General features: G+C 38.4%; 1 protein-coding gene across 3 annotated transcripts in view; it reads right to left on the minus strand.

The window, feature by feature from the left end:
• Window positions 1-12556: 12556 nt before the first annotated feature.
• Window positions 12557-21156, minus strand: part of NFATC3 (nuclear factor of activated T cells 3) — a 72664-nt gene continuing 64064 nt past the window's right edge. For all 3 annotated transcript variants that reach the window (XM_080638716.1, XM_080638715.1, XM_080638714.1), the window contains one exon: window positions 12557-16489. In XM_080638716.1, coding sequence (XP_080494842.1) covers window positions 16365-16489 — 125 coding nt within the window. In that variant the 3' untranslated portion in view covers window positions 12557-16364. The remainder of the gene's footprint in view (window positions 16490-21156) is intronic.

Raw genomic sequence — 21156 nt, forward strand, 5'->3', positions numbered from 1 at the left:
AGCAGGTTGGAAATATGCTGAGAAGGCAGTCTGTGGTGTTAGCTAGTACTGTGGATAGGATGGGATGAGCTGGATGAAAAGGACATTACTGCTGGCAGACTGCTCTTGGGGTAATTTTGGACAAGCCAGAAACAGAGCAGTGAAAGTGAGGAGGAAGATCAGTCAAAGCATGTTGCAGATTTAACTAAACCAGCTTTGAGCTGGGTAGCTTTGGAACTGCCATCAAAGCAGCCTCAGCAGCACTGACTATAGTTATGTCAAAAAGCCAGACAAGGAGGGATGGAGGACAGAGGTTGTTCGGTTCCTGTTTCCAGTCTCATGAGCTGCTGTGATCATGAGTCACAGCTGATGACAAAATGGTGGACTTTAGATTATTTTTTTTTTCTTTTTTTAAGATATTAAGATGAACTGAAGTGGGGGAAAGGTTGCTGAATACAGGTGTAGTGCTTGTTGCATGTCTGTCATTGAGCATAAATGAAGGTTTAGCCTTTACTTGTAGAATAGGAAATTGGATTTGAAATCAGAAGGGACAAGGAAGAGCTGCTGTAGTGCCATCACCTGAGTTTTCATCCTTGTAAAACAAGGCTTATTTAGCAAGAGGGAACATGGCATTTTTATTCATGTCACTGCAGACAGCATTTAATTTTGAGGTATAATTATGGAGCTGGTAATGAAGTAGCTCCCTTGGATCTTAGAACCTTTGAATTTTTAACTCTGGCATTTTGAGTCAGAAATTCTTCAGAAAAGCTATTGCTGAATTAGGCTAACTTTTGAATTCTGTTTAGCAAGCACAGCACATCTCTTCAGAAATTCTTCTCATTCCTATGTGTTACTGATTTCAGTAATATTCCCTTTCATACCAGGTATAGATATAGCATTTGTGAGGAATACAGGAGAAATCTGTTTGTGTTTAACAGACTGTACCACTGAAAATTGAACTCTGCAAACTCTTTGTGCAAGAGGACTTGCATTTTTTCCTGAATGCTCGAAACCACTGCCCTCCCCCCACAACTTGAATGTTTTTCTCTATTGTTCAGTGTACACAGGAAAAATAAGATTCTGTGGTTTATAATGAATTTTTATTTTTTACCCATATAAACCATGGGGTGTTTTTTGTATCTCCTTATTAAAACCACTCCATTCTTAGTCCCCCAAATCAACAGTGGAACACTGATATCTAAAAGTTTTTTCAGTACCTTTCTTAATGCAAGTAACACACAGTGCTTTGCAGATCCATATTCTTTAGATAGCATGGCTACTCACGGTACTGTGTGGAATGGTAACTGGTATGACAGTCTGCTTCACTGAAAGATATAATGTTGGAGAGAATATCAGTCACTCTCCCTTCTCTCTTAAATAGGTTCTGCTGATGTGCTTTAGGAATCGTATGGTAAAGTTTCATGCCCTTCAATCACCCAGATTTGATAGACTTACAAGATATTCTTCGTGACTGACAAGTAAATTCTAGGATCTGAATCTCAACCTTGCAACTTCTTCACCAGTGGCAAGGTTTGAAAAATAGGTGACCACGAATATTATGGAGAATAACCCAAATTACTCCCTGTTACCAAGGGGGCCTTGCCATGCTAAGAGGAGTAAAGCATAGTTTGTTCAGTATGGAAATGGAAGTGGCAATTTACACCATGAGTGACATAATACAATTATTGTGCAAGGAAAGCTTTTGTCCTACCTTTTGATGCTCATGAGTAGCTTCTCAAATTGTGCTTCCAGAATGCCTTGTGGCACAGCCTAGACTGTTTTGGATCCAAGAGTCTTGCTTTTCTCTGGCCTGTTCTTTGTATATTCCCTCTTCAGAATACACCCCACTTTATAACCCCTGCGCAGCAAGCCTTTTGCATCAAGATATCTGTTGTGTGATTTCTTTGGACCTTTCTCTGAATGGGTTGCAGAAGTAGTCTAGGTGAGCCATCTGGCAAAAGCAGCAGCCATCATTGCCCAGGTCTCCTCTGATATGCCCTAAATTGAGACTTTGTGAAATATGCTCATCTACTTTTGGCTACATTTGGGTACATTTTAAGCATGATTTTTAATTAGTTTAAAATTACACCTCTCTTTTCCACATAGTATCACAGCAGTGAATAAGATTTGTAACTTTTTGAGTAAGATCTTTTATTTTTTTTTAAATATAACCCCCATTGTTCAGACTTTCCTTTAGAAGCTCAAAGAAACATTAAAAGAAAAAGGTTTTCTAGGTGAATACAGTAACTGCAGTCCATTTCAAACCAATAGCCCAACCACACATAACCTTTTGACTTGAATGTATTAAAATATTGAAGATAATGCCCTCTTGATGATGCTTCACAATGAGAAAGCATTCCTCCCTTTCAACAAGTGCCTTTGCATGTATTTTGCTGCAGCATCTTCTAAAAGATTGCTAATGTGGAGCTTTATAAATAATCCTTTCTGCTCTGCTGTAAAAGTAGCTTAATGGACATTTCTGGGAGGACATTCTGATGGGAGGATATTTATAGGAAGCATCAAGGGGTGCCTGACAAACTGAGGTGCATGGTTTGGCTTTTAAGTGAGGGGTGGGAACAGAGAGGAGTCTTGGTGCTGGTGAACAGTTTGCCGCTGTACAGTGTGAGCACACTCTGTGCCTACTGTTCCCAGCCCACCCACCGTGTTCTGAGAAGAGCTCAGCTCCTCCAGCGTTGTAAACATTGCTCCAGCTGCGTGAAGCCAGTTGAGTGGCTACAGTAGTTGCTGGACGGCCAACCAAGGCCAGCCTTAATTATGCAGACTTTTCAGAGAAAATAACTTGAAAGCTCCCAACATAGAGCAAACAACAAAGATTTCCTCTTAACCCTGCTATAGCAGAAAACACTTTTCCTGAAGGAAGAGTTTTTTCTTTTCAGAGTGGCTTTTCTTCCTGAAAGCCTTCACTGAATCATCAGTCCTACCTGGCTGTGCCTCTGAATCCAGCCTTTTTTTGCCAAGTATCTTCTGTCTTACAAAGGAAGACTCCTCCATGCAAAATTCTGCACTACTTTTTAGGTAAATAAGGCTGTAGAGTTTTGGTTTTGTTGTTGTTTCTCAAATTTTTTGAGACATGCACTGTGGTGCATTTGGGAATACCAGGAATCTGTTCTGTAAGATTTAATGATATCTTTCACAAATGCACATTCATGTGTCCTTTCCTTTAGTTGTGCATTTGTTTTGTGGAAACCACCAGATATGTAATGCTGTCTTTCAGGGAGTACCTTTTGTGACAGGGAGAGACTGAAGATTTCCTGTGCAGTGTTTTAGCATAGGTGGTGTTTGAGGCAATTGTTTCTTCTTGTTTGGATGGTTCTGTACTGTTGTAGGAACAAGAGAGGGACATTGAATTAATTGTTTATATATAAATTATTGATTACTTTTAAATTAATGAAACTCTGAGAAGCGAATTACATGTTAAAAATTTCTAGGGTACATCAGCCACCATCTGTTACTTAAGTTGAATTTGATGTTCGGGCATAAATAAGGCATTAGGTGAACCTGGGTTTCTTTGAGCAAAAGCAGAATTTTGGAGCTGAAAAGGACTGTAAATGCAAGATAATAGCAACCAAATGGAGTGAGGTAACACTCTGTAATAAAAAAGCTGACAGGAGGCATTATTGCCATTGTGAATATATGTTGCAGGTAATATAAGCACTTGAATAGTTGTATCATGCCCCTCTCCCCAGGTGTTTGTTGCTTAGCAGCTTGCTTCCTTCATGTATACAGTGAGAACTGGGGACCTATTGTAAGCCCATCACTTGAACTTCTCTAATCCTGGCTTTTGAATTTAGGTTCCTGCCTGGGAGGGTCACTGATGGTCCTCTTCTCCTCTGAAAATGAATCTGATATGGGTTCACACAGTTGCATGGAGGGGGAAAAAGTAACTATACTTCCAGTAGCACTTAAAATTTCCTCTGGTTTGGGAATGACTTTAAATGGTGACTCTCACGGAGGGTAAGGGGGGGAAATAATTGATAAAGCTATAAATGGTTGAAAGTTTGAATTACAGGAAGGATCGGTGACGGAACAACTCATGATCAATATGTGGTATGTTGACAAATACTGAGATTAAAAAATGCACATCATAACCGGTAAGACTTTAAAATGCTTTATATAAGTGACCTGAAATGTCAACAAAAAATATATATTGAATTCTGGGAACTGGCGATTGCAGTACTTAACTGAGGTTTTATGTTATCTCTGTGGGACATGGTGGAAAATAACTTGATGGAATTCAAATGAAGATTTCTTAAGAAAACGTTTACTTTAGTGACCTGCACAAACTTGGACAATTATGTAATACCTACTTGAAACTCATCTGTATTTCAGCTATCACCTGTGATACTTCTTCTTTCTTGACTTCCTGTAATTAATACTAAACACTTGCTGCATTCCAGCTGAGTGGATGTTGCCTTCTTGGTGACTTCAGAAATTTTTTGCATTTATTTGAAATATCTCATAATGGAAAGTGGATTAAACCCAAAATTATAGCACAAATTCTGTGATACAGCGATACTGAAAAATTAGTAAATCCTGATATCTTTGTCCATTTTACCAAAGCTTAATCAGTGCTGTGATGTTCTGCTCCCTGAGAGCCTTGGGGTTCAAGTTCAACCAATTGGTTATTGGTAACCAATTGCCTAGCAGACCCTCCAATACGGCAAACAGTTATTAAATGCTGTTTTTATCTCTCCGACATGTGTGCTGTCAGCTTTTCACTGAGACGAGTGTTGAATTCGAATGGGGCTTTGAGCCAACTGATCTAGTGGAAGGTGTCACCGCCCATGGAAGGTGTCACTGCTCATGGCAGAAGGGTTGGAACTAGATGAGCTTTAAGGTCCTTTCCAACCCAAACAAGTCTACAGTCTATGTTGATGTTTGTGGTCTTTTTGATTTAATCTTTTTCTTTTTTTTTTTCTTTCTAATAAAAGACATAGAAATAAAAAACCAGCCAACTCCATGCTTAGTCTAGTTGCATTTATACTATGTGAGAGCACTTTCCTTTTGGGCAGTAAACAGCTTTGCTCTTTCCTCTTCTGATAAGAGCTGATTAAGGGTTTAGCCTTTGTGTCTTCCACCTTTTTAGTGGGGAATCTTTACCTTTTACAGACATTATTCCCTTTTTCCCTTTTAAGTCTTCTAGAGGATTTATACCAGTTTAATCTTTCCTGCTGCCTCCCTTGTTCCAGATATTTTTCTTGACAGTTAGGCCACTCTTTTAGAATAAAGGCTATTTCCTTTCCATATGTATGTAAATGTTTCCACATATAAAGCATTAGTTCTCTTACCAACTGCTTAGGTTTTGCTCAGTGGGGTTTCTCCCCTCCATTTGATGGATAGTGCCCCTTGCAGCAGAACACAGTTTCACTGGGGCTCTGTATTTCATATCAGTCTGTACACTGAAGTCCACATGCTGTAGTTATGAATGGCTTTTGCTAGAGCCCAGACACTGCTCACCACTCTGGGATAGCACACTTTAACTGTTCCTCTTTGTAGGCTTTCTAGCATGTTCTTGTGCTTTGGTGTCCTCAGCCCTGTGATTAGGTATACGTGACTGCCTCATTAGCAGTTTTACCAGAAACTGTGACTTGAAGTTGGAGACATTATATCCTGGTTAGCTGCCATGCCGTTAGTCTTTTCTGGGAAAAGCTATTTTCTATCACTGTCTATGGTCAGAAAAAGGTGTAGAATAGTCCAGCCCTTAGTTAACTAAAAGTAGAAGCAGCAGCGACTTCACTGGAGCTTGGTACGAAGGGACACTATAGAAGTGTGAACATCCTGATTAACTTTGTTTCAGTGCAGGTGAGCCAATTCTGTTTTCCTCAGCGACCTTTCTGCATGTGAGATTTCATCTCTTCCTACTTACTTGTGTTTATTTTGTGGGATTCATACTGAGAATAATGTGGCCCAAAATACACAAATGGGGAGAAATAACTCAAACTACCTGTGATTGCTCTTAGCTGCAAATAGAAAGCTAAAGCTGGAGTGCTTTCTCACTTTATGCCCAATGTCTGTGCGTTTGGGAAGCTCATGAAATATAATCTGAATTCAGATATGTGTTTTGTGAGCTCTTGCATGTCATTTACTAGACAGAAGAGACTACAGAGAAGCATTCTGAAAGTGAAAAGGTGTGTTGTGTCTAATGGTGAACCTTTTTCTTACCTCTGACTTCTCTTAGGGGGAACTAGAACAGCAGGCATAAATATGGGATCTCTGTGTTGATTAAATGATGTAGCAGTCCTGCCCCCACTCCAAAAAGTAATCTTACAAAAGTCAGCTTGCTGTTGAGAGTAGAAAACTTGATTGCATCTATCTGGTTCAGTAGAGTTCCAGCAATACCAAATGAAGATTTGAAGATGCTAGCCTGATTTGAATTAATTTGAGAGCTTTAGGAATGCTTCCAGAACAGCTGAACCAGCAAGCTCCACACATCTCAATAATGCCATTTATTATGTTTCAACATCACCACTGAGCAATTTTTGATATTGCATAATATCCAGTTCTAATTCTGCTTGCTTGGGTCCATCCACAGCAGAGCTCTCCAGTCCAAGTGGCCTTCTTTGATGGATAAGCTACCCAATGTATCTTGGATGAAAGAAACAGAGTGTAGCTTAAAAACTATCTTAGAATCTGAGTGGAAAGGCAGAATTTAATTGCTATTTTCATTTTTGCTACTTTGTTTATGAATGAGTCATAGAATCATGGAATCACAGAATAGTTAGGGTTGGAAAGGACCTTAAGATCATCCACTTCCAACACCCCTGCCATAGGCAGGGACACCTCACACTAAACCATGCCACCCAAGGCTCTGTCCAGCCTGGCCTTGAACACTGCCAGGGAAGGAGCATGTATCACTTCTTTGGGCAACTTAAATATTTAATGTTATTCAGTATTGTACTGTATTTGGGATGTGTCCTTCTAACCAAATGGTATTTTTTTGTGTTACAATTGATAGAATTTTACGGGGCTAGTCTGGATGTTGTTTGAACCGCAAAGAGTTAATGTTCTGTTGGAAAAATTCTTGAGCATAGTGTATTATATGTGCAAGTGACATACAGCAATGAAGGCACAGTCCCTGCAGGGAAATGAGGAGCGAGAGCAAAAATGGCACAGGAAAATTGAACAACAGACACTAGACTATATCCTGTTTAGCCAGTGATATGTTTAACTATTGCTTACTCAAAAGGTGCTTTATACAGCTTAACTGCTATCTAAAAAGAATTGCTAAGAACTTTGTGAGAGGTTTTCTGCTTTCTGCTATGAAATAGGAGTTGAGGTTAACCTTTTGTAGTAATGGAAGACTGCAATTGGAGGCAGACCTGCTCAGCAACCAAAATAATTTTTTTTTTCTGTTTTCCTTTTTATTCTGTATGTTTTGTATTCTTTCTAGCTAAGGAAACCTTATTGGCCTTCAGTGTGGTTTCAGCAGCTGGATTAGTTCCAAAGGGTTTAGGCTCAGACAATCAGCGTTTAAGACTCTCAGTGAAACTCTGCTGACAGCCACAAAATGTATGTCTGTCTCTGTCTTTCCAAACCACGATGTCATTCAACCCAGTATTTGGCCAGTGTTGGATTGCTTGTTTCCTTCATTGTTTATGCATCTTTTCCATTATAATTTCTGTCAGTGGTGAGGTCAGATGGCAATGATGGCATTCTTGGCATAGCTTCTTTTTTCATATCCTTAAAAGAAAATAATCCCATAGTAGCACTTAATTCAGTTTCAGTATTGCCTTATTTGTCCTATTGGCTTGATGACTCGTACTGCTCATCCAGCTACTGTGACTACAGCCAGGCAAATGTCACAGGGTGGTATTTGCTGTTACTTGAATAAAGTTTTCCTTGACCTCTCATATTTGCTTTCTGTTCAAGATTTTATAGGCAAATTTTTATTCCTGGTAAGGGAAGAGGTGATGGGAATATGGAATTGCACAGATGTGTGTGTCAGCAAAACAGTAAGTGTGCCAATTAGTGCAGTAGAGACAGAAACAGCTACTACAAGAACTTGAAAAGATCACACAGCACAGACCTGAATATGAACTGTTGTAAGTAACAACGGAAGTTGCCAAGATTAATGTCTTACGAGAGACCAGTGGATAGAGGGACACTGCATGAAATGCTCGCAGTGCATGTGTTCAACTAATGGTTGTTAAACTGGCAATCTGCACATCTGCTGTGAACTGAAACTGTTTCTGATTTGTAAATGGTTGTACCTTTATTATGATGCATTTCTTACAATGCCAGACCTTAAAACTAAATCATAACTTGTTAAATCATAGAAAACCAGTGCTTTGGATAAGGTTGTGCAGCCTTTCGAGGCATTTGTTCAAATGACAGAAGACTGGAAAAATCTGTTCTTACATCACACTCACAGAATTTCCCACTTGAGATAAGTGACATACTGACTTCTGGAAGCTTGTCTTGACCTTTTCCAGCACATTGTAAGTATGACTTGGCTTGTGGATATACCGTGGAATTAATAGCATATTTACAAACAGATCATTTTATTGCAGTGGAGAAAAATTCATCATGCGTGTAAGAGAACCAGGAGAAGACACAGCTATTCTGTGTTGCTTTTTGCAGTGTTGTTGCCATCTTGGCAGAGAGAATCCATCATACCTTTTGTACCAAGCTACATTAAATTTAGGAAGGCAACCCTGACCTTTCATGCCTTGACCTAAAAAGTGCTGGATACCAGGTTAAATCCCAAAAGCTGATGTTGGTATCAAAGGCAGTGGTGTGCTAGCTTTATTCTTGCTGCTTGCAGAATATCTAGCATGTTAAGAAGTTTGGCTTAGGGACTCATATATTTGATAATAGGTGCTACAGTTGTTGATGTGTAGAGGTGCTTATTGTTTTTTGAAGCTACCTGTTTTCTAGAAACAATGGCCTGCCCAACTGTCTGCTTGTCTTCTCTGATTTTCTTTAGAAGAAGTACTTCCCAGGTCGTCAGTTATTACTCCTTCCCCAGACATCAGAACTTTTAAAAGTAGTAGCTCCCTTTCCCCTCTTACTCCATGTGATACCACTGATTGTCCAACACTGTCTTCCCAAGCAATATTTTCAGGAATGTCGGAGTCCTCTTTAGGTGCATCACTTTTCTTCGCAAATTGACAGGATTAAATATTACAGAAAAAAAAACAGGCCAATGGTAGTTTTCCTCGTATACTAGAGGTGGATAGGAAAGAATGTGAGCACATGACAGCAAGGAAGTGTGTTAATCCTAGGAACAAAATTGGAGTTTTATTACGACTGGTGAGAAAAAAAACAATATGCAAACACCCAACAAAGAGCATCTGGGGTTCAAATACTTGCTGTCAATTTTTTGCAATATGAATTGTCAATCAGAGTTATCTTTTGGCATTGAACTTCTTGATGCAGCGATCAGACCTCTCTGATCAGAACTACTTTGTATTATTTTCAAGCTGTCTTTCCTCCATTTTCTGGCCTTTTAGCTCATGCACTCTGCTGCCTTACCTAGAATAAGTCTGTCCAATCTTCAGGAGTTTTCCGTGATGTACATTTTTTGATTCTTCCTAGGCACAACTCTTTAGATTTTCATTGTTCCCTTATATCTCTATGGATAACCCAGCTCCAGCCTGCAGCAGTGATTATCATCAATATATTTGTCTTTTTTATTTGCTTTATCACAATGAGTCTTTCTGTAAGAGAAGCTGAATGGCAGCAGTCTTTTTCGAAATAAAACCTGGAAGGGCTGAGACCCTCAGGCATCAAATCATCATTTGAGAAAAATACAAATGTGTGCACAATAACTACTTTTAACAGTATTGGGTTGGTTAATTAATGACCTTGCACCTAAACACAGCCTTGCCAACAAAACAAATGGTGACTAAGACTTTTTTGTTCATTGCTTATCTTCCCACCCAGTTTTATTACCCTCCTCTTAAGTGCTTGCATCTCATTATCACCATGTATTTGTGACTGGGCTTCTGAGAGATGTTCTGAGTGTTTCTCTATGGAAGGTTTAACTCCTTCTGCAGTGTTTTAAGAGGTCAGGCAGGACTAAGTTAGCTTAGCACATTGGCAAGCTCTGTTACGCACAGGCAGCTTGAAGTGCCTTCTCTTCAGCTCACTTTGGCATGATCAGTTTTCTTCTGTCTTCTTTCTAGAAGTGTAGGCACTTCTCTGTGATATACAGCAATTGTGCCAATACTTAACTAGGTATTTCTATGAATAAAGGTGTCAAATGAGAAATGTCCTAGAATGGCTTTTTGGGGGGCAGGGAGAGCCTTTGTAATGGAAGCATGGACTACGAACACTCTTCCAGCTCTTACCAGCAGATGTCACAACGGTGACAGTAAGGAAGAGATAAGGTTGGTTAACTGTTGGCTTGGTTATTTTTTCTGTTTCCAGACAATATTTAAAGATAACAAATGTCAATACTAATAAACAAACAAAAAAAATCACTCTGTTTTCAGAGACAGCTCAGATAACTTGTATAGCTTGACAATATTTTCTAAAATAAAATTCATGGTATGTACAAGCCTTTGCAAAGCAAGTATCCTATTTGTACTGCTCCTTAATCTCAAGACCTGCTCATTTTTTTAACCTTCTGCTCTCTTTACATTTAGCAGATGTTACTGGTAACAAGGTAACAGTAGGTTATCATAAAATAATTTGTTCTTAGAAAATCTTGGCAAACCACAATGCTTTTTGTGTGCTAAGTGTGACTGATAAACATTAGTCTTTTCAGCAGGCAGAATAAAGTTCCATTACCAGAGAAGTCTGTATGCAAAACTACGCAGCAATTTAAACGTATTAAAATACTGTTTCTGTTCTATGTTGTTTTTCTATGTTAAGAGTACACTCTTAATGGCCTTTCACATATCTTAATACTTAATCACTACAGCAGTAGTCAGTTCCTGAATATTCTTCATGTAAATTAATTAAAGCCAAAGGCCAAATAAATAAAAAAGGTGGTGGGACCATTTGGAAAATATCTCAATCATCTTCCCTAATTGCCTACAGTAGAACAAGCGCTGGATTTGGAGCATACAGTGACACTGTGAGTAGGCAGCACAAGTAATGTGGTGGAATGTTATAAAGAAATACTAGCTGCAGTAAGAGAAGTGAAAAGCCTTGGTCTGTACTTCCTTCGGGTTTGAGTCTTAAGAGACGAGGAACTTCTGGCTACTCTTCTAAAGTAACTGATGTTCCTCCTCTCTGGTTACCTGAAATTACAAAACAGTGTTCTACAAGGTAGAAGTAGTGTTTTTAAAATGCCTGGAATAAAGTATTGCAGATCCATGTGTCAGTATGAATGCTCAGGGTTAGCCGCACACCGCTTTAAATGCCCTGGTGTTACTGCACATCCTATCCTGTTCTGTCCCATCAATCTTGGTGAGTCAGCCTTCAGCCTATTTACATCTGAAAGAAGACTTAAACTGACAGTAAAGTATACGCTGTCAATCCATGGATTATTACTAGTGCTGATATGTGCTAATTATATACTGGGTAATCATACTAGAAAACATGGAACAGCTCGTGCTATTTTTAGTAAAACAGATAAAATTACTTTGTGTTCATTTACTGGCACTGCAGCCACCCCTTTCTGCTGTATTTATAGATAAAAAACATTGGTGAAGGTAATCAGTTGGGATGTGCATTCTAAGAGGCTAATCCCAAACTGGTCTGTGTTGTCCCTGGGCAATGTGCGCAGATCACTTGTGATCACTGCTCCTTTTAGTGCTTGGGCAGGCGTGTGTTGCCAACCAAAGGCCAGAGCTTCTGCTTCAGTGCTGAGTTTATAACACTTGTGTACATTAACATTTACTTCCATACAGAAGTAAAAGACCCTGTAAACAGAGCTGCAAGGTAGATGAGAGAGATAGTGCTACTGAAAAGACTTCTAGTATCACTGAGATGAGAGAGAGCTTTTAAGGCCTGACTCAGCTGTACCATTCCCAAAGGCATTTCCCTCAGCTCTGCTGGTTCAGCTGAGATTGGGCAAATTATGTAGAGTAATAGGAATTTTACATCTATTTTTGAAACAATTTAACTGCATCTTCTCTATGGTAATATCTTTCAGGAATGGCAATTACTGTTTATGATGTGCTCTCTGAACAGTGATTTCTGGAGTAATTTCTCAGAATAACTTTCTGATTATCTAATCGAAACAATGAAAAATGCGAATAGGAGATCACCAGTTATTGTGCAAACTGGTACACTGTCAGCACTGGTAGCTGTTCATTACATGTGTATGTGTTCACTGCTGCTGGCTCTCAGTTGAGCCTCCCTCAAACTCTTCTCATTGCTTTGGAATCATCACTCTTCTAGGGCAAATATTACATGTCCTATGGCACAACTGTGCACAGCTGTTTACAGCTGCATCGCAAATATGGAATTTCTTCCCACCCTGTGTTTGGGTCTGCATTTTAAATAAATGACAATGCATTTGCATTTTTTTTATTTATTTGAACACTATGATTTAAGAGCCTAAATGCGAGTTTTTCCCTTTATTTCTGCAAGTAGCACTGCAATCATAACTTACAAAAATGTTTAAAATACAAAATGTACATGAAATTACAATACAAGGCTCTGTAAACATCTAGAACTTACTTAATCTTTATTGTCCCACATTTTTAAATATAAAACTTCAATTTGCATGATTTCCAAACCTCAAGGAATGACATCCATTATGAATATCAAAAATAGAGTTTCAAAGCTTTGTTTGTATACGAACAAAACTGCGATGTTATTTTCATTCTTTGGTTTAAAAAGGATTGCAGTTCCCCTGATAATACGTAAGTAAGTTTTATTACAGAAATTCAGATTGCTAGCTTGTGGTGATTTCAGAAATCACCCCTTCTCCCTCCTAGATGAATATATTATCCCCTTAACTTTTTGTTTTTAACATTAACCTTTGACCATCCTTATAGAAAAGCTACTTCATCATTAAGGCTTTCCTTCAGGATAATCTAAATTATTAAAAACTTTCGGAAAAGTATTCAGGGAGAAGAAAGGACTTAAGGGTAAGGAAGTGGATGCCAAGAAAATATCAACAGTTGTCAGGTTCTGTGGTTTAATTCAATTTGCATAGTCCAATAGAGATTGTGTGCTTGTTATATCACTAGAATTATACAAGATTAACAGTCTTTACCTATGTTATCACACAAGCTAAAATAAAATTAAGACCCTTGTACTGAAGCTTTTACAAGGCAAATACAAAACTGCTCTAGTATCTGAAGCTATTTTTTTTTCATTATTTCATTTTTAAATAGGAAAGCATCTCTATGTCTACAGGCATCAAGGTATTTAAAGGCATCAGAAAATTTAGTGCATAGCAACTCTGGATTGTTTGGGCTCCCATATTTTAGGTACAGTGTGAATTCCAGCTACTTGGAGAACTTGCAATAAGAGTCTGTACCAGCAGGATTAAGGAGTATAAATCCCATACAGTATGAAAAGTTGTTCAGTTAGAATTCTCCTACAAACAACAGTTAATGCAAAAGACCCAATACACGAATGAAAATGGGAACATGCCTTGCCACCAGCACACAGTCCAAAACCAGTTACATCGATTACAGTGTCGTGTGGTTTGTTTTGTTTTGAAGGTGTTAAAAACATAAGTAGATGTATTTCTGAGCACGTGAATCCTTCTCTAGGATCTTAAACGTAAATGAGTAGAGGACAGAGTAAAGCACCGTCGCTGAGGGACAATTAAAATATCACACTTTTCAGATTACAACCCTGCCCATTTTTTTCTTGCAAATTTAAAGATTTGCACCATTGAACAATATATTCACAAAACGGATGTTCAAGATTCCCAGCATGCACATAGGGGGCTTGCATTAAGTTGTCTGAAATTACTGTGAAACATCAAGATAGTAGCCTTAGGCTGCACTCTTAAAGTATATAATAAAGAGTTACCATTTCACCCACTTAATACATGGTCTTCTAAAAAGTTCATGATTCAGGTTATTAGAAAGATGCAGTTACAGCTACTTTAATGGTATTGCTTGGGTGCTGACTTAAATGTAGGTGCTATGTTGTGCTTGCAAAAGGTTCAATGGAAAGTTTTCCTGTGACCATCTGCCAAAATGCAACAGCAGTAGAATCTGTGTTTGCTCTCACAGGTATTATAATGCAGTTCTAGTATCCACTTTAAGACCTTTTTACTGACATTTTATGAATCTCTGTAAAATTTTATACAGAAAGAGTCATGTGTTCCAAGTGTTAAACCTCTAAAATGTCCACAATTGTCTGAACTAGTTTCAATGCAAATACACTTTCTATATTTGGAATTTTTTTAGTGTATTTGGTCTTAATTTTCATTAGAGCATCATGGCTCACCCAAATGAGGAACTAGAACTAACACCCTCAGTGTTTTGATGTTCAGTGCATTTCTAATCTTACTTTGCCATGATTGCTGTACCCTGTGTGTTCCGTGTCCGGAAGCTTTGTAAATGACAGTGTCTTCTGGGGGATGGAAACATTCGTGGGCTGCATGTGCAGTTTCAGATCCTCTCCTAGGTTTCTAATCATAGAAGCCTGAGATTTTTAATAACTATGTAAACAGATTGTCTCAAATGCATCAGATTATGCATGTAAGGGAAATGCACCCTTCGAGCACATCACAAAGTTTACTGCTGCTATGAATTTTGTGTGTTTCTTTGGTAGCTTCTGCTTCTCACATTCGCAATTAAATAAGGGTGAAATTACACTCCCTAATCCCTAATTCACAGTAAATTACTTTTTAGCAAACTGACATTTCTAAACAGCTTAAATTTAAGGAACTGTAACTGTCATCTCCTCAGCACTTCCAAGTGGCATAGTCAGGCATACAGCATATAAAAGATAGAGATCATAGAATCATAGAATAGTTAGGGTTGGAAAGGACCTTAAGATCATCCAGTTCCAACCCACCTGCCATGGGCAGGGACACCCCACACTAAACCATGCCACCCAAGGCCTCATCCAACCTGGCCTTGAACACCGCCAAGGATGGAGTATTCACAACCTCCCTGGGCAACCCATTCCAGTGCCTCACCACCCTAACAGTAAAGAATTTCTTCCTTATATCCAATCTAAACTTCCCCTGTTTAAGTTTTAATCCGTTACTCCTTGTCCTGTCACTACAGTCCCTGACGAACAGTCCATCCCCAGCATCCTTGTAGGCCCCTTTCAGATACTGGAAGGCTGCTATGAGGTCTCCACGCAGCCTTCTCTTCTCCGGGCTGAACAGCCCTAACCTTCTCAGCCTCTCTTCATATGGGAGGTGCTCCAGTCCCCTGATCATCCTCGTGGCCCTCCTCTGGACTTGTTCCAACAGTTCCATGTCCTTTTTATGGTGAGGACACCAGAACTGCACACAATACTCCAAGTGAGGTCTCAAGAGAGCAGAGTAGAGAGGCAGGATCACCTCCTTCAACCCTGCATGGAAAACTTGAATGCCACTGAATTGGTGATTTCAAAATTGTATTTTGCAGGGATAACAGGAACACCTAGATCCTCAGCAAATATTGAATTTGTCCTGTATCATGGCTTTGATGTTGCTGTTCTTTAATCTAAAATCCTACTGCTTAAATTTGATTACAAATGTAGCTAAGAAAAAGCTATTTCAAGAAGTAGCCTGTGCTAATAAAGAACAGGAAGATTATCCACAAAGTTATAAAAGTTAAATTTTGGAATGTCGTTTCTATCCCAACACTTTCATGATGGAATGGTCTTTTTGCAGCCTATCAAGTAACATTCTCAGTTTATAAACAAGTGCAGATCTACATTTGGCTTTAGCTTCCTATGAATCTAAGAAAGAAAACACTACAGTATTTGCATACACAATGGCTTCTGCGGCACTGGCTTCAGATGACAGGTATGATTTGCCACAGGAAGATTGTAGTAAAAAAAAATAATTAAACAATAGAAGCTTTAAAGGCTTTCAAAAATGACAGAAAGGTGTTACAAATCATCAGTTACAAACTACACTACCTCTAAGGGAAAGCAGCACACTGAAGATGTGTATTAAATCTTTTTCCCCATTCAGTACTGTGAATAATATAAGAGCAAACTAACATCTCCACACATCTGAAGCACTTACAATATAAAAGTATTCTATTTAAATGCAAAAAGCAAAGCTTGTTTATGACTTTAAAAGAGTTAAAATATCTGGTGTAGATTCTGTGTGTCCATTTTGAGAAGTCTCTTTACACCATTTGAGGAACTATAATTAAAATGCTCTGTCTCTACATCAAAAATGTAACCCACTAAAAGGGCTTTGCAAGGATCCACTGTTCCAGTTCATAAAGGCCACAGAGTTGGAAGCACAGTAAGTCTAAAGAGGAAAAGGACAAAGAAATATCCACAGAAACCGTAATGTTTTCATGGACATTTAGTTGCAAGCTTATCCGTTACTGGATTCCATCAGATATTCTTGCCTCCAGAGATCCAGGACATGTACGTGCAGACTGGCTGGCCACTGCTGTTCCATGTGACACTGAGATCTGTGACATATCTCTTCCTATAATCTCATTCACTAGAAAAAAAAGGAAAAAAAAAAAAAATCAACTGTTTTTATGTTTTCCAAAAGGCACAGTTCATCAGTGTATCTCTTTTAAAAAGAAATATTTAAGTGCTAAGCCTTGATGCAGCTAAGTAACAGAGGATTAATGAGGAACTTGATTTCAGTAACAGCTGAGCAAGAGAGGGGGAGAAAGTCCAGTTTTCTCTTAGTATTACACTTTGCACATACCATAATCCATGTTGGAAAATCCCTAAAACACTTGAAAAACATACATAAGCACATACATATTAATGACAACAAAGTAACTGAAAGGCACAGTACAGGTGTTTCCAGCCAACTCCTCCTGTTCAAGGGTGTTACAGACACAAGAAGTAACTCCAGTAATTCTTGGCTCTTTCAAGCTACTTACAGAACCTCCTCAGAACTTGGATTTGGTTTGATAGAATATTCTTTTAATACTAGATACCTACTTATCTGGCAAGTTTTCTTAATACTTCCATTTCTGAAACTGCAGTAATAAAATCTTCTTTAGTTATCAGTCAACTTTTCTTTAGTGAAGAATTCAGGTTGACTAATAGCAGGTCCCATCAGGTTGTGTGTCTATGTATGTGCGTCAAATTCAGCAGAGATCAGTCAAATGTTACTATTTACAAGTGATGGACAGCTGGTAAATATGACAAAGCAGCTCTAAAGTTATTGACAAAAGGAAATTTTGAAGTGGTATGCTAAAGCCTGGGTAATTGATTGCAGTCCAATTGACTTTAGAAGATGACAAAACCAATTATTTTAATGGATATGCAGAAATGGTTTACATGGGTGACATGGTTTAGTGTGAGGTGTCCCTGCCCATGGCAGGGGGATTGGAATTAGATGATCTTAAGGTCCTTTCCAACCCTAACTGTTCTATGATTCTATGATTCTAAATACAGGGATATAAATATACATTTTATGAAATGGGCAATGGTAAGTTTAAGAAAAGAGACTAATATTTTAAGTGGAGATGAAAAAAAATCGCATTAAATAGTAATGACAAATTTCAGATAAATATTAGATGATGACCAAAATAGAAATTATTTAATAGAAGAGGCAGTCAATCCTGTTGTCTTCCATGACTGTGTGGCAATAAGTATACGGTATCTTTTATACAGCAAGACCATGAATTACAGTAATAAAAGAAACCCCCTAACACAGTTTGTTTGGACCTTCCATAAACAGGCATTTAATGGGATCCTTTTGTTGAGTAAGGACTATTCCTAGTAAAAATAAGAGCTTCTGTTTAAAATCTTAGCAGATTTGGAACCTAGGCTTTCACTCTATTGTTCTCCATTGGGTAACTTCACAGAACAACACTGATATACTTCACCAACCTTCTTAATGCTTCCCTCATTTCCCACAGCAGGATTTCGTTTCCTACTAACCATTCTGGTTTGGTAGAAGCAAAATTAACAAAAATTAATCAAAATTAATTGAACAAAATTTCTAAAATCTAACTAAAATCTAAATCTAATTAAAATTAATCTAAAGGTAGTGTCAACTGCTCTCAACGTTTATAGAGTGTTCAGTTTGAGCTTCATCTTTTGTTGCAGCACTAGCATAAGTGGGTTTGAAAGAAAATGTAGTAAATACTGTGAATGCTCTGAAGTATGTATAATATACATAAAATCCAACTCTGATACAAAGGTTTGTCTATATTCTTTTAGTTTACTTAGGAAAGTTTTAAAATCACCTTATGTCGTACAACTGCACGTAACCATGGAAGAGGTACTTGTTATCTAAAGGTCAATCAATGGCAATGGTGTTCTCTTAAATGAGTTCAAGGACAGCTTGTTAAAAATGCACATTATTGCAGCCCAAAGGCTCAGACGGTTCAGACGAGCTATGTAGTAACCAAATCCCTCGAGCACCACAAGACTTAAAATCTATTGGGCTTCAAAAAATCTTTCATTCAATGAACTTAATTGTTACCATGATACTGAAAATTGTGTGACTGCAGATAGGATACTCTTTCAAGTATTTTTATTATGCTCACACAGTGCATACACAAACAGCTGTTAAAAAACAGGACTTTTTTATTTTTTAAACAGAATTTAGATGTTCACTTACAAGAACTATGTTCCATTGGTTTCTATCGGGCACTCTTATTTTGCTCTAACCACAGGACCTCTCACAGCTATTATCTACTCTGTGCGACCAAACAGTTGCTTTGTGCAAGTCAAATATTGCAGCTGTTCAGTACCACTAAAACTTTGATGAGTGGTACAATAAAAAACAACATTAAATAAAACCACTTTCTATATTTTGTAATTGCATGGTTACTCCCTCTAAGTTTTGATAGATGAACATGTATCTGTACTGGCAATGTCAGGGCAAACTGGTCTATACTGTTGCAACGCTTTGTAGTTTCCACAGGCAAGAATGTTAAACTGATCAGCACATAGTCATGTGGCGGTAAACCCTCCTTACATCATGTTACCCTGGGAATACAATTGCTGCTCATGTGGTGTTTTATTTGCCAAAGTTCTGCATAATCCATTATGGAGAGTATGACATTAAAGTCAGAGGTTAGTTTGTGTTGTGTTGTTTTGTTTTTAAAATAATCACCAGTTTGTTTACAAGAAGCTTAGTGCAATGGTTCTGTCACACCTTTCCTTTTGCAGTTGGGAGAACTTTTTTGTGGCAACATTTTTAGCATGTGGCTAATACAGATTTATCGGGTTTATTTGGATTTATGTTAGAAACATCTATCACTTGTAAGGGAAATGCAGTACCTGGCCTTCTTTCCAACAGAAAATTCTAGTGGAGTATTTACTTGCCACAGTGATTTTGTAAGGATTGTTCATTTGTAAACCCAACCAGTATTCCAGTGTGCATTTTTTTGTTTTTATAATTTTAATGTGTATCTTGGGTGTTTGTCAGATCACCATGCAGGCCTAAATAAAAGGCCACAGTCCTTTTTCTTCTGTGTCTGGCAAAGTTGTTTTTTCACTTTTCACACACCATAGCTGCCTGCCTAACACACCTCCTTATGGTATACCTTCCAAGTGTGCCCATTTCAGCTGTCTGGAAATCTGTAAGCAACAAATGGATGGGGGAAGCCTGCAGGCTTGGGAAGGCTATACATTGATTTAGATTATGTACAGATGATGGTAAAAGGGCTTCAAAGAAAGCCCTGCCTGCAGAAGGCAGCAGCTGAGATCAAAGCACTCCAACCTTTGTGAAGCAGCAGCCTGGCTCCTGGGCAGAGCAGTGTTGGGCGCTGCAGTGACAGGCTGGGGGCAAGGTCCGGCTGCCCAACAGACTGTGCCCAACATGTCTGGGAGGTGTGGAAAGAATGAGAGAACCTGTGGAGTCCTGAGCTAGCATGCAGACTAGCAGATGGAGAATGGGTGTTTAAACTGGGAGAGCAGCTTTTCCAGAGAAGGTTGGTTTTTACAGCCTGAGAAAAAAACTGTAAAGAAGCCATACTGGATATTTACCAAAATTAAGCAGCCTGGAAGTCCTTTGGAACAGCTCTCTGAAGGGCTGTACAACTCAGCTTCAAGGCATCAAATCCTGAGATGCCTCTATGTATCTAATTGGGAAACATTTAGCTTTATATGTATCTAATTGGGAAACATTTAGCTTTATATGAAGGACATCCCATGTTTACCAGCATTGGCATAATTAACTTGTCTTTCTGACCATGGAGTAGCATAAATAAAAGAAGTTTAAAATGTAAATCATGTAGTCAGTAAGAAGAGTTAAAATCCTGCATAGCAATGTACAAGACTGAAGATGAAACCATACATCTCGTGTTTTCCTTTTTGTATTAATTTGTGATGGACAAAAATCATATTTGTTTATAAACTTAGATAAAAATCCAAAGGTTAGCAATTGAATGCAGGATATATTACTTTATTCCACAAAGGGTCAATCACAGAACATTTAGTGGTCTGAGATTAATGCTGAAAACTTAACTTATGAGCGTAAACACAGGTTTTTATAATGTTGTCTAGTAAAATCTAAGTTTTTAGGTGACAAATTGGGAGAGGAAGTCAACTGCAACAGTCCTGAGCAAGGACAGAGCTCAGGCTATACCAATAATGTGTTAGAAGCAAAAGAAAATTTCTTTTCTAATCTATACTTCCAGAAGAACATTTATCTCACCTTTCCTATTTTCGACTGTGGGGTGCATGGGCTATGCTGTCCTAGAAATACAGTTAGAAAGATTTCATATGTCTTTTTGTTTAACCTTAAAAGCCATTCAGTTAGCAACTAGATACTGGGAAACCAAGATGCACAGGGGTTTCAATACATGCCCTTATTTTTTTATAGCATTACCTTTCTCTCTTCAGCACAAGTTTCTAGGGGAAGGCTGCAGAGCTTGTTTGGGATTCAGGAATGCACATCTCAAGCATGTTGTTAAAGTTCTGTATGGTCTGTCTACCAGGTTAATTTGTGTTTGTTGTGTAATTTATTCTTCTGTTGCCTCTTCAAAGAGAGCTGATCTCATGGGACTTAAGATGGAGGTGAACAGTTACATGGGAAAAACCCTGACTACTTCAGTCTACTGCCTTCTTCCTGCCCTCAGATTAAATTCGTGCCTGTTGGGTATGCTTAGTGCCAGGTGGTCTGAGTGCTAACTCCAAGTACCCTGGAGCTCTACTGTCAAGAGATGAGGATCCAGAAATAGGTTACAC

The sequence above is a fragment of the Psittacula echo genome (genome assembly GCF_963264785.1).
Source record: "Psittacula echo genome assembly, chromosome: Z".
Taxonomy (NCBI): Eukaryota; Metazoa; Chordata; class Aves; order Psittaciformes; family Psittacidae; genus Psittacula; species Psittacula echo.